Source organism: Physella acuta, unplaced genomic scaffold (genome assembly GCF_028476545.2).
Source record: "Physella acuta isolate Inbredline_101_S28 unplaced genomic scaffold, ASM2847654v3 ptg000519l, whole genome shotgun sequence".
Taxonomy (NCBI): domain Eukaryota; kingdom Metazoa; phylum Mollusca; class Gastropoda; family Physidae; genus Physella; species Physella acuta.
The window spans coordinates 705,493-720,596 of NW_026732038.1; the positions used below are offsets into that span (position 1 = coordinate 705,493).

General features: G+C 34.1%; 1 protein-coding gene across 2 annotated transcripts; it reads right to left on the reverse strand.

Moving 5' to 3' along the window:
• Positions 1-2,215: 2,215 nt before the first annotated feature.
• LOC131945044 (acyl-CoA synthetase short-chain family member 3, mitochondrial) lies at positions 2,216-12,575 on the reverse strand. 2 transcript variants are annotated; one of them, XM_059306027.1, is made up of 18 exons: positions 12,247-12,575; positions 9,528-9,672; positions 9,210-9,398; positions 8,723-8,854; positions 8,446-8,589; positions 8,202-8,282; positions 7,778-7,873; positions 7,539-7,649; positions 7,378-7,421; positions 7,118-7,221; positions 6,159-6,254; positions 5,953-6,016; positions 5,713-5,794; positions 5,296-5,418; positions 4,918-5,017; positions 4,528-4,703; positions 4,117-4,211; positions 2,216-4,012 (listed from the first exon to the last, which is right to left on the reverse strand). In XM_059306027.1, coding segments are annotated over exons 1-18 (2,061 nt in total). In that variant the 5' UTR covers positions 12,525-12,575; the 3' UTR covers positions 2,216-4,011. The 2 variants fall into 2 exon arrangements, with proteins under 2 accessions (XP_059162010.1, XP_059162011.1); XM_059306028.1 differs by lacking the exon at positions 12,247-12,575 and adding an exon at positions 11,746-11,844.
• Positions 12,576-15,104: the final 2,529 nt, after the last annotated feature.

Below are 15,104 nucleotides of genomic sequence, written 5' to 3' on the forward strand. Positions count from 1 at the left end.
GTTTCTGGTGTAATTGATTTAATTACACTCCAAAAAAAGTGCTAATTACGATGGATTTGAATATCTAATTTACCCAGTCAGGTTTTGCTTAAAAGCACAATGTTATCCTATTGTGTTAGCATTAACAAAGAATTTAATAACATTACGCCTAGTGTAGTGTAATTAGGTCTAACTGATGTTTGGACAACAATCAACAAGTGCCGGTGCCATGTTATTTAGCGCCCGAGGCAAAACGAATTAAAACGCCCCCTTTCAAACAAATTAATTTTAAAAATAAATAATCATTAGAAAACAATTAAATTAAAGTGACATTAATTTATGATCAATTGCATAAACGTTATAAGTAGACTACACGTTCAAAATTTAATTTTTTCGTGCCTTCTTCCTCTCAAAAGTTTTGAGACTATTAATTCCTTCAATCCCAGTGTCGAAGCGAAATCACATTCTATTAAAATTGTTGCGAAGTTCACGAGTTTGGTTTTGCGGCATAGTTGAATGCAAGTAGATCTAAATTTTAATTAATTTTAATTTTGAAAAACTGTTTTCAACTAGTCACGGACAATGGAGGTATTAAAGAAAACAACATTTGGTACACAATTCTACCATTTTTTCTTATATAGAGAAGCACATCAGATGGTGACATAGGCTTTGGAAATTTTCAAGCCCTGAAGTTCATTGCAAAGATCATCAGCATCATATTTTTTTTAATAAGGGGCGATTACACATTTTTGCGCTGCCCCCTTTCTTCCCCCCCCCCCTCCCTGTTGATAGCGCTCAAGGAGACAGCTTAGTTCGTCTTATTGATATCACCAGGCCTATGGACAACGGTTCTTCGTTGAAAAAAAAAAAAAAGCTGATTATCCGGATATTGTCCAGATAAGCTACGCCAAAAAGTTAACCCCCGCCACTTGTACCTTTAGTTTTTAACCCTATCCCTAACCCTACCGTCGGATAAGGAGTTGTTTTATGGCATGTATTAAAACATTCAAATGTCTAGACATCAGAAACAGTGTTTCTTCCAGACTTTTTTCTCCGGGGGGGGGGGGGGGGGCACTTGAATTTTTCGGGGGGGGGGGGGGGGGTAGACTTTCTTGGGGGGGGGGGGGGGGGGCGGACACTGTTAAAAGTATATATTTTCTATCAGAAATAGATCAAGGTTGCGAGCGTGCAATTGAAGTTGGCTAAAACGTTAAAGTAGCGGGGCTTAACTTTTCGCTCGTGCACTTTTTGCATTAGTGGCGGGGCTTATCTGGACTAGATCCGAGATCATAAGGCCTATGAAGATTCCTCTATTACAGACATCATCCCTATATCAAACGATGTATATTCACCATATATTATCATCATTGTGTCACTATTTGCTTCCACGTGTAATATGTAATCTATATAGCTCTATTTTAGGGTGGGTTTTTTAAACTTAAAGCTTCTATCACGAAAAAAAAAATTAAAAAATACATAAAATATTGAGGATAACGCCGATGTAGAAAACATGAGTAATTTTGATTATAGATCTAATCGACAAGTTTATGTTGACAGGAATTGGATAATAGGACGCCCATTGCGTTGGGGTAGGGGATAGTTATGACTATTGTGTTGATGAGTTAAGCGGTATTATACATTCTTGAGAAATAAAATAATGTGCATAACAAGTTAATTATCGTCTCAGGCGTCGCGTTGAGTAGAGGGGTAGTTGGAACCTTGTAACGCCATTTTATAAGGAGTAGGTGTGGCCAGAGTTTCTTCCAGAAAGTCTACACCCCCCCCCCCCCCCGAACGAAAGGGAATTTTTTATAGAAAACATATTTTTACCAGTGTCCCATTGGGTGTGGCTTTTGGGTAGAGTAAGACGACAGGTCCAAAGTAAAGGAGATGTGTTTTTTTAATAGGCTAAATTTAGCATGACGTCATTTTAGTGCTTGTAATAGCAGATTCTTTACGGAAGAGTTATGAGATACCGAATATTGTCGACCTCCTTTTTCAAATCTAGCCTAACACTACACGAGTATATGGCTACAGCGTATCTATTAAAAAAATCATTTCAATATCCACTTAATTAAATCATGCAATCAACACTGAAAGCTAGGCCTAAATTTTGAAGTTTCAGTTAAACACAACCAAGTGATTATTATACCAAGGGGAACAACCTAATAATTTGTTTAGCAGTCAATGTTTATAATTAAAACAGAAACAACATTTATAAACATCATATTTTAATGTACTGTTTTATTTTAAAACATGAGTAGGCCAACAAAAATAGTTACAGCTGTATTATGTGTACATTTATTTATGCAACAGCCACATTTGTATTTAAAAATAATACTAGGAAACAATTTTTAAAATATAAATCTTTTTTAAGCATAGCCTAATCATTTTGTCTACTGTATTATAGTTTACATTAATGATTTAACCAGCCTTCAGCTTGCAACAAAACTTGCAATGGTTTAAATGACCTGTTATTGAAATATCAATGAAACTCAATATATTGTTTCAAGTCAAATCACAACCAAGCATTGATCGACAAAAAAGGGGGACACATATCTAAAAGTCAATTATTTACATGAGAAGAAAATGAATGTGAAGTAAGAGTTAAGTTTAATTTGTGTACCTAATAATTTTTAAAATATACCAAAGTGTTCTTTTCTTTTTATCTTTACTAAGTTTAATATTTTAAAAAATTTAATTAATGAAGAATATTCAGAAAGAAAGGATTTAATACAGGAATTTATATTTTGTAAGGTTAAAATATCAAGGCACATTATAGCTTGGGCAGTATTTCAATACAGACAACAACATTCCGATCAACAAATCAAATATAAATCTATTTGAGAAAGAAAATTCAGAAACTACTACATTTTCTTTAACTTGTAAAAACTAATAAAAACCCATTTTTTTAAAAACTTCCCGCAATAAGGCTTATGTTGTTGAATGCATAAAATAAAAAATATGCATAAATTATTATAATTAAACATGGTTTTATCAATATCCTGAGTAATCAATTTGCATAATATATTTTTTCTTATGGTACATACTAAAACAGGTAGAGAGTAAAAAAAAGCTATTGCAAATAACAGTATAAGGCATAATTTCATAAAAAAAGAATTGAGCATGAGGCTTACAAGGACTTATTCACAACTGGAGTTTGTAGTTACAATGCTGACTATACACAAAAAAGAATCATTACATGAAAAAATAACTGAGATATGTATCAACCACTTTGGTACAGGTATATAACAATTTTAAAAATTGAAATGCTTTTTTCATTGCAATGTGTTAATCAGAGTAAATTACTATTAAAAAAACTATTGTAATTAGGCAATAAAAATGATTATAGAAAAGTCGTAAAGTTTTTTAATTGGCAGCCTCAATAATAAAATGTAAAAACTTAGATTAGAATACTTTAGACTTCATAAAGTATCAAATATAGATCAATACATTTGAGAAGCTTATAACAAAAATATTACTTTATTAGCAAATTTTAAAATTTGGTCATACCTTATTTAATTTGTGAAGTATTTTTATAAACTATACTTAGCAGTGAATAAAATGTGCAAGAACACTGTCTATAAAGTTATTGACAGACTACAACAACTATTGTATAATTAAAATGTTTTTAAAAGGTGTAGATTCTTAAAATATTTACCCATGCATAAATTCTTAAGTGTATAATCCCCAAAACAATGCCAAAAATGTATTGAGCAAATAATTTATCCCAGAAGCTACCTACTGTATATTAATATTAGTAAACGCAAACACAGAATAGCTGAACTTATAGTGTATATAGTTTTTTTTTTAAAACAGTATAAAATTCACTAGTAATTACAGATTATATATTTTTTCCATATCCAATCAGATAAGGAAGAAGACAACAAAACCAAAAACCAATGTTAAATATCTGTTAAATAATGTCATGCAGGCAAGCCTTCTGACCTGACACACTTGACACATAAAATGTTACACAATCTGTAATGACTTGTAAGAATCAACAAAACAAACTTCCAGTTATTCTTTTATTCTGAAATAGAAAAAATAGAAAAAAAAAAACGTGTACATTTACCATTTATAAAATAATCATTTCCATTTATAATATTTGTGTTTAAATATGAATTAGCTACATACCAACTATAGTTGGCTGGTCCTGGAGCAAGCCCAATTTCTATTAACCTGTCTCTTATAGCGGGGTAAACAGTGGGATCCTCAATTGTGACAGGTATCTGAAATAGGAAATTATTACAATAGTTATTTTGGAGATATTTTAAAAAGTATATATTAGATTTATTTCAATATTGAATTTAAAGTGTTATTTGATCATGTTGTAAAATGAATACAAGGGTAGAAGCCAAAAAAATAATTTAATCACAGATCAAAGTATCTGGTAAAAACAATCAAACTGCAATCTTATTGCTATTAGCATATAAAAAATAACTTTAGCTGTCACCATAATAAAAAAAAAATTATTGTATTAAATTTAAAAAATTTATTATAGCAGCGGGACTGATTTTACATCTTTTAATTTGAAAAAGAAATTACTTTAAAAGGTTTTCCAGCTGCCAAAGCTGCGATTGTGTTTCTGGCCACTTTTCCTGATCTTGTCTTGGGGAGTTTGGGCACAATGACAACCTGTTTGAAAGCTGCCACAGGCCCAATGATGTTTCTCACATACTTAACCACCTCTTTTTTTATCTCCTCATCAGTTTGCTTTAAACCTGGCATAAACAGAATTTTTTTAAAGTCTATTTTAAACTGAAAAATGTAAATATTCACTATTAGGTGTACATAAATTAATGTAATCATTATTTGTATTAACTTTTTGTTTACTTTTAACAATTTTCCGTAACATAAATGTTTGCAGGGGAAAGGGCAGTATCATTTAACTAAAAAGATTACAATTACATAGATTTTCAAGTAAAAAAAGCTAACCATGTTTTACAACACAGACACCAAGTGGAACACTGCCCTTTAGTTTATCAGGTACACCAATTACAGCAGCATCTGCAATTAAGTGGCATTCTAAAATGGCCTAGGAACAAAAAGAAAAAATGTTAATTCATTCATTCAAATGTCATCAATATACATTTTAAAACCTCTATCAAAGTATAAACGATAAAAAGATCATAATAATAATTAATGCTTGTCATTAATTCAACATAAGCTTAACAATAACTATAACTCACAAATCTGGACAAAAAATTCAATTAGAGATGTATTTATAATACATTTGATATCAAATTAATATAATCTTTGAGCTATATTAAAGAAACTGTAATCAACTAGTCATAATTTAGCTAACAGACAAACCTCTTCCAAAGAGCCACATGATAACCGATGTCCAGCAACATTGATGACATCATCACTTCTAGACAAGACAGAGATGTAACCCTCCTTGTCTCTGGTACCAACATCCATTGTATCATAATAGCCCTACAGTTGACATTAAACACAGTTATCCACAGTATCAAAACTGTCCTATAGCTAAAAATAAGTAACTATAGATATCTACAGTTTCATAACAGCTAAAAATAAGTAGATCTAAGTACAATTATTCACATTATAGCCTTACAGCTAAATATAAATGAATATTTACAGTACAAGTAATCTAACTTATTTTAAAAGCATACATTTAGAAAAATACTTCTTAGAATTAACAGACAATAAAACTAAAATAAATGATAAAAACAAAAGAATTCTACAGCCTACAATTCTAACAACACTTACAGGTAAACTGCTGAAGTACAAGTCATTAAACAATTTATCATTTTTATAAAGTGATGACATAAACCCAGGAGGTAATGGCAACCTGTTTAAAAGGTTAAATAATTAAAACTTAATTTAAGTGTCATAACTATGTACTTCTAGTTAGTTATATTAGATTTTTACTGTAGGTATCAATATAGTGCGCTTAATTAAGAAAAATGTAACCTGTACCACACTACAAATATTAAAAATTTCTCCTACTTGACATAGATCTGCCCAAGCTCTCCCGGAGCTGTTTCCTCGCCATTTGACTTCAAAACTTTCACTTAAAATGTACAATAGAAATTATTATTGGGTTTGGAAAGCAGATTTTATCTAAATACAAAAATAAATTGTTTAAAAGGTTTATTAAATAAAAAGAACACTTTGGAGCACTCAAAAACTGCAGCTATAAAAACACTACTAACCATCCCATCCTGGAACAGGCTTGCCAGTTGTACCAGCTTCAGGATAAAGGTTCATACCAAGACCCTTACAAGTTGCAGTCATTGGCCAGGCAGTCTCTGCATTCATGGAAGAAATATTTTTAATGTATTACCAAAAAAGGTAATAATAAAGAACAGCAATAAATGTTGGAACTGATGGTGTGAATTTATTGAATTTTTGAAACTAATTTTGAGCTAGGTATAATAAAACTGAGCCCATATAAAACCTAGTTTGATATGACATTGCCCCAAAATCTGAAAGATGTTTTTTTTAAAAAGTGTCTACTAAGAGCATTTTTTAAGGAAGTCTTTAAATAAGTGTCTCTTTCCATAGATCTTTGTTTTTATGTTATTAAAAAGTTTTCTAGTGTTTATTGAATGTATAAAGTCAGTGTTATTGACTTTGTTAAACCCGACACCATGAGCATGATAAATTTATCTCTCATTATCATAATAAACTAATTTCTCTTTATATTATAAATTTCTTGGTATTTCTAATTATTCCAGACTCAGGGGTCGGCGTGTTCGAGTCGGTAAAGCTCATGGTTGCTAAACCGAAAAGTCTCGAGTTCGAACCCTCTGGCAGATGAGGCTCGTTAGCTGGGGACAGCCACTCTTCTAGGAGAGCTAACTCCAAAATTAAACAACCGCTGCCTTGTAGTTTATCTTGGTTGGACAAAGGCTATGGAAGCAAATCCAAAAAGAAAAGCAGGCTGAAAACGGAGTCAATGGCCTCAATGGCGCATAACCAGTTGACACGTAACGCTTAATTGTGTTGGAGGCGTGGTCGAGTCGGCAAAAAGCTCATGGTTGATAAATTCGAACAAAGTCTCGAGTTCAAAACCCACTGGCAGATAAATCTCGATCCCCTTCAACACTAATAATTAAGAACGAAGAAGAAGAAGAAGAAAGAGATTCCAGACTCCTGACCAATAGCACACCTGTCTGCCACCAGTTATCTAAAATTGGTTTCTTTATTAGAGCTTGAATCCAATGCATGGTTTCATGATCACAGTGTTCTCCAGCCACAAACAAAGCATCAAAGCTAAGAAAGAATTAATTTATGTTATATAACTCCATATTATAAAGATAAGATGCAATATTATTAGGTTACTATACTAAATTTAACAAACAAAAAAGAATGAACAGCTTTTGATTTTTAGTTTTTAAAAAAAAAAACACTAGTAGAAGAATATCTTACTTGTCCAAAGGTAAGTAAGGTTTAGCATATTCCCCATTTTCATCCTGAAACATGAAACAAGAGGGTTAGCAACACAATGCTCTTTTAGTTTTAAAATGGGACTAGAAAACATATAACATTAACAATCTAGTTACGAATTAAAAAAGCAACAGATTACTTACCTCAGCATGAATGGCTCTCAATGCTGTTGGTGCTACAAACATAGCACTTACTTTATGTTGGTTTATCACACGGAAGAAAGCCCCTGGGTCTGGGGTTCCAATAGGCTTACCCTGTGATGATGAAAGAAGGAAAAATATCTTGCAATAAATATTGCAATCTGAACTAGCAGGTTTTTTTTTTTTACATGAAATCTTTTTCAAAACAGATAACTACTACAAATGACAATAATTTAAGTTACCTCGTACAGTATTGTTGTACATCCATTAATCAATGGTGCATAGGTGATAAATGAATGTCCTACAACCCATCCTAAATCTGAAGCTGCCCACCATACCTGTAGAGATATAGAGTGTGCATGCAGAAACACAAAATAACAGAAAATTACATTTTAAAAGTATTAATTAAATATTCTAATAGCATCAAACAATAATTTAATAAAGAGGGGTGTAATACCATAACACAAAAACTAGTTGTACTTTAATGAAATAATTAAAAAAAGCAATTTAACAAATGTATAATTAGTACTAACATTGGACATTTTGGAATTGTAGTCCCACCTAATCTACAGCACAGCTTTTACATTCTGGTAGATTATCTCCCCTTAGCTTCTATAATTAAAAAAATAAACAAGATACTTCTAAGGCTACTAAAGTATCAGTTACCTGCCCTGGTTTGACTCCATAAACATTTGCCAAAGACCAGCTTAATGCAACAGCATGTCCTCCACTTGGTCGAACAACAGCCTGATAGAAACAGTTCCAGTTGCAATAATTTTTGTTTAAATTGTGAACTAATCACACCTTCATATAAAGGTTTATTTGTTTCTCAAAAATCTGAAAAAATGTAAAGCTTTCAACAGAAGGTTGAAGCTTCTGCAAAGACATAACAATAAAGTAGGTCACTTACCTTTGGTAAGCCTGTGGTGCCAGATGTGTATAAAATATAGACTGGGTCAGTGGCTGCTACTGGTACACATGCTGCTGGCTTGCCCATTGACACAGCCTCATTCCACTCCACATCTCTTCCCTTAGTTAATTGTGCTGGCTCAAACTATATATTCAAAACAAGAAAAAATAACACATTTGCTTGAATACCATCTATAAAATAATTAAAGTTTGTATTACAAACGTACTATTCAGTTTTATACATTTTTTGGTAAATGTAAGAAGGGTTTAATACTTACATTTGGTCTGTTGAAGATAATACATTTGTTGGGTGTGTAGTTAATAATTTTCAGTGCTTCATCCAAAAGTGGTTTGTATGGGACAATTCTTGATGGTTCTACACCACAATTAGCACTCACTATCACCGTAGGCTACAACATAGGTACATAGAACTAGATATTAATGCATTTTAAATATGTGGGAAAAAATAACAAAAATGTATTTTTAAAATCTCACGACACAAATATAACCGTAAAGATGATAATTTAATCAAGATGTTGGTGTGTTGATTTAATTAACAGAAGGATTGTTTGAAAAACATTTTAAAATACATTAACCAATAGCTTTATAGATTTTTAAACATGTAATTAACATGGTTTTGGAATAAATACATCTATTTGTTAGAAGAATTATATTTCTTCAGTATTGCTTTTTTTTTGCTACAAAATTGCATTCATAACATTTGTATTTTAAATTATCTTAAAATGGTGCTATTATAATATGTACCTCTGCATGTGCAATTCTAGTTGACAGCTCTTTTGAGGCAAAACCACCAAACACCAATGAGTGAACAGCTCCAATTCTAGCACTAGCCAGCATAGCAACCATTGCTTCAGGAATCATAGGCATATAAATGAGTACCCTGTCCCCCTTCTGCACATTTTGTGCCTTTAGGGCACCAGCAAAGTCCTCAACCTATTAATAATAATTTCAGAAATACTATTACTAAGGAGTAGAAAATAAAAGAGCTAATTTCAGTTCTTAAAGGCAATTTTGACACTTTAATATATTTAATTAATACACTGTTACAAACAACGCACTTACTAATTTTTGCAGCTCGGCATAAGTAATATGCCTGATAGTGCCTGTGACTGGGCTGTCATGAATTATTGCTGTCATGTTACCTTTGCCCTGTTTTACATGCCTATCTATGGCATTGTAGCATGTGTTTAGCTCTCCCCCAACAAACCTGTATACAAGAAAAAAAAAATGCTTTCGAGATAATTTTTTTTTTTATGCAACTGTCATGAAATTTAAGTGTTAATGATTAAAAATTCATTAGCATAAATAAAAGAAAAACAAAAACTGTTGGCACATTTTTTTCTTCAAAAACATGCTGAAGAAAAAGTATATTATGTCAACATGATTACTTCAAATATTTTATTAATATTAATTACTAAAAGTCACCACTTGTTCTATTAGGATCTTTGAGAATGACCAGAAGGGCAATTTTTGTTAAATCTATCAGCTATCAGAAGCATTCTCAGGTTTATATGAATTTTAATATTCTACTAACTCGACATCAACATCTTGACCATGTGAAATGTCGCCTGGGACTCCATAATGGTAAAAAAAAAAAATGAAAAGTCTGTTGACAGACTACAGTGTGTGTGGGAGGGAGGGGGAGAAGAGAGCATGAGGATAGACTAACAATCTAAGATTGCCTGACATCGTTAACGGACAACAGTACCTGGTTTCTACCATTGGGACCCACTTTCTTTTACAGCAAGCCAACAGATAGCACACTATTTTAAAAATAGACCTCACTAAACTGACAGCAGTGCAGCTTTTAAGCTTAAATAAATAATGACTAGTTCTATCACAAGCTAGATCTAGGTCATGGCCACTACAAATCTCCAGTTAAGGTCTATTTTTAGACACGTTTGTAGGCCCTATATTGGGCAGGTCCATCTAAAATTCTAACATTTATTAATAAACCCCGATGTATTTTGATTAACCGAGTTTCTAAAATAATAACATTTACTTTTCTCATTAATTAGTATAGTATTCACTGTTGCATCTAATACAATTTTGGTTTTTGTTTAGTGCCCCAAACCCATCATAAACTGCTAATCAAAAAAAGTAAATGGAGCTACACGCAACTAACTAGGCTAACTACTAGGGCTGTTACTGCTATAACTATAAGCAACTAGGCTAATCAATGCAATGCACTTTAGTTTAAAACCATCCACTGCTAACTACTCTGGTTTTGCCACATGAAAGATCTACACAATGAAAATTAATTAAGCTCAGGCCCAACTAAGGTTATTAAGCCATATCTCATAATGATTATAATTTATATTTATACCATACTATTATATATAGATTATAGAAGGCTATAGGCCTACATTAACATACTCCACTAAATTTGTCTCATTTGTGTAATGGACAAGTAAATGAGATCTCAGAAAGAAAGTAAGTAGGTCATATAGGGTTATGTGTTTGGAAGGCCTACTAAGTCATTGGTAAAGTATATCTAGCCTATGTTTGGTGTCCTTGAATCACGCAGCCATCATGCAGGCTTCATTTGTAGCTGGAGCAAAAACTGTAACAAACATCTAAGATACCAATTTGCTTATCTTAACTCTGGGACGCAAAAATTACGCTATAATTTTCTGGATATGTTTTGCTTACACTTACAGTAGTTGAGTTAGATTTAGATCTAATCTAAATGTACTAAACTGCAAGTCAGACAAATATACGTATACTACACTATACGTATATACAGGCCTAGTCTAGATATTATTAATAGCCTATTTTAGGTATATATTAGTTATACTATAGTTAACTATAGTATTGGCCTACATTAGATACGTTAGTTATAGCCTGCGCCAAAACAGATAATTAAAAATAGCCTCATATTTTTTTAATAGCCTATAAATTAATTACTAGATCTAGTAGGAGGCCTAAAATACTAAATGAACGCATACTAACCCAAGAACCTATTAACTTTTTAGGCCTACTCCTACTAGAATCTAGGGCCTATTTGTTATACTTTCTTACAACAACAATCCCTCAACTTAACTTTAACTCAACTAGTCAACATTACTACTAGATCTAGATCTATATGCCCTTTGGCTTTGCTTGTGTTGCTAAGCAAAACGGCAACTGATTTTTTTAAAGTTATTTTTGGATATAGAGTCTAGAATCTAGGAATAAAGTGCAAGCCTGCAAGGTCAAAAAATAAATAAATTATAAATCGTTATATATAATAGGCTCCTAGTTGGCCTAGTTAGTATACTTAAGTATACTATAATGTCACATTGTAAAGCCTTTGACGACTTAGGACAGTCTCCAAGCCTGACATCAGTGAATCAAATGCAAGAGCATGCAGTTTCAGTTAGATCAGTTTGGATGTAAATCTAGCATTTATAGCTAGAGTCTAATAACGAATCTTCTATATATATAATTCTCTTCTTCGAGCCGTTAGAAAACAAGCTGCAAACGCTCTCCCTACCTCCCCACCCCTACATGGTTTTAGTGAGCTGTGTTCACTCTAAATGTTTACAAGCAGAGCCAACGATTTTAAACGTAGGGGGGGGGGGGGGGTAGGGGGGGAGGGGGGGGGGAGGGAAGGAAGGGGGGGGGGTTATGGTCCTTACGAGCTACTTATAGTGTTTTAAAGAAATATTTTCAGTGTCAGCGTTGGTACTGTCGAATTCACAAATAATGAATTATTGAAAATTAGAAACAACTAAATAGCGGCGTATGTTATGCCGCGGGCCGGCTCGTAGGCTATATTTAAAAAATCTTTTCAACTTACCACCGAGTAAATGGGGGATTTCTGTTGTCTAATACCTGGTCCCATTTCTTAATCCAGTCCACACTTTCAGCTGCGGCAGCCCAAAATACCTCTGGTCTTTGCAAAGTTTCTTTAAAAATTGTTCCATAACTTCCAATACTACGCGAAAATAAGTATTTGTTACTCACTTTTTCATCCCTAAGCGCATTGCTTATTCTTAATGAATTCGTTATTTTCAAAGTACTCAGTAGATTCTTACTAAGTGCGCGAATAAAAGACCGGTAGCAATGTGTCGCCATTTCGAAGTTGTCGGATACTTTTCCGAGTAGTCTAGTGTACAAAAGCGGTCCGTGGATTAGGCCTAGTTCTGAATAAAAATGGAATCGATTACTGATGTTGTGATACCCCCGCCCGCCTTTCGGCTTCGTTAGCCCACAGCGAGCGACAGTTGCTAGCATACGTCGCACTGTGTGTCTAGCTAGGCCTAGATGTAGAACTTGTCTTGACTTTCGAACATGTTTTCTTGTTTTGTTAATGGAAATTAACATCCGTAAAATGACAGTAGCCTACAAGTTTGTTTTTTTCTGCAACAGAGTACCCTTCAGAATCCGGGCTTCTTAAAAATTGTATGGGCTTTTATTTATCTTTTAACTATAGGCCTTGAATACAGTGTTTCTTCCAGACTTTTTTCTCCGGGGGGGAGAGGCTCTTGATAAATTCAGGGGGAGGGGGGGGGGGGGGGCGGACACTAGTAAAAGTATATGTTTACTGTACAAATTCCAACTCGTTCGAAGAGATGCCTGGAAGACACTCTGCTTGAATATATAACAACGAAAGTATGTCTGTCTGGCTTTTATGTATTACACCGTTTATCCAATCACTGTGAAACATTAGGAAATTGTTGAGAATACCCATAGGAAGATTTCTACGATAAAAAAATAAAATCAAATGCGGTGGGGCGGTGCCCCGTCAATGGGGTCTTGTTTGGCGCCCATGCGTAGGCCAATATAGAATGCTATACAAACACGAGCTGAGCTATCCGTTTCTCACAATAAAATAGTCTCCAGACTAATTTAAAAAAAACAAAACAACAACAACCGCCATCACGCTAGATTCCCAGCACTTCACTCAGCAACCGGCCAAACTAGGATATACACTGGTAATTCCCATCATATTGGACATTGGTCAAACGTCTTGATCAGTTCCCGAAATGACGGCAAATTCTAAAACTGGTCGCTCTTCGAACTCCGACCGCATTAGATTAGTCATGCGCTGGGCTCCCACCTGACCTCACCTACATCTAAAACCTGAGGCGTCTTGAAGTGCGAGGGTCCCTAACCTATGAATACGCTCTAACCTGTACCTAAGCGATTTAAACTGGAGGGGGGGGGGGCGTCTAAATTCTTAATAGAGTTGAAGATTCTTATAAGAAAGGACAAGGTTGTTGAATTCCATAGCGATCGTACTCGTAGGGATTTTAAGGCTTTTCTTTTTCATGTCTTTGTCACCCCCTCCCCCTATCTTGTTAATCACGCTTTCCCAGATATGTCAATCTGTTGTCTCTCGTATTTCTTCTCCGTTTATCTGTTGATTCTGGCGAGCTCTTTTTAATTTCTATTGATTTGAGTCCTACTTCTTTAAATAGCCTATTCATATTGGTTTGAGTATGTTGTTGGTTAGAAGTTTCTACAACGCGTTATTGCCATTATTATTTCTAACATAGTGGAGGGGAGTGAGCTAACTTTTAGTAGTTGATTTTAAGGTGGTAGATCTATATCTGGTCCACGAATGTGGGCGTGGGTTCAGATCCCACTTCTGACACCTCGAAGGGCACGGATGAGTAAATGAGATCACCTCTCGGTTCTCCCCTCAGATATATCGGGCATTGTTGGTGTAGAGTCTCTGTTTACCTCACTTGTTAATTTATGTCCTTCATTACCCTTCACTGTTTTAGTGGGATTTTTGTTCTTGCTAGAGAGAGTTCTAGTTACTTCATAGTTTTTTAAAATTTCCTTATTGTCCTGCTTGCTGCAGTTTCTGCCTCCTCTGTCATCTCATGAATGCACTGACTTTTGTCTTCTTTCGCACTGTTTCAAATCATGCGATTTGCTTCCCTTTAAATCTAGATCCTACAATAAATCATTCCCCTAGTGCGCAGTGAAATGCAAAGAAGAACAAAAAGGTTTGCACTTAGATCTAGATCTACATTTTTAAGCACTAGATCTAGATATAATCTAAGAGCCTACGTGTTTAAATATGAAACTATTAATACTAATAGTTTCGCTGTCTATCTATGTATCTATCTATCTGTCTGACAAGAACGCTCTAGAGAAAACATAAGCAAATTAAAAACATACATAGTTAAACGAAAACGAAATATATGACGTCATATTGAGCATAGAGTAGAAAATAATCTCAAGCCGGAGAGTGTACACAGTAATATGACGTCATTGATTCTCGAGTAAACATTGAATAAAAAGGCAATTTTGTCTATTCTAAGTGGTTTGCGTGAAGAGTTTCTTTCATACAATTCTTCGGGTAGGGGCGAAGCCCCACCCCCGCGTAAGAACGTCTAAGCCCCTCCCCCCTCCCCAACTCAAAAGAAATTTCTTCATCGATACTCTATAATAAACTTACCGCCTAATTAATGTGTCTAATCTAAAAAGTGGTTTTCTTGCAATTTGTTTAATGCAATTCTTCGGGTAGTGGCTAAGCGCGACACCAGTGTTTCTTTCAGACTTTTTCCTCCCCGGAGAGGGGTAGGGGTACTTGAAATTTTCGGGGGCGGGGGTAGAATTTTCTGGGAGGGGGCGGACACTGGAAAAAGTATATAATTATATTTCGTTGAATGGGACGGTAGACATGTTTTGGAGTGTGTG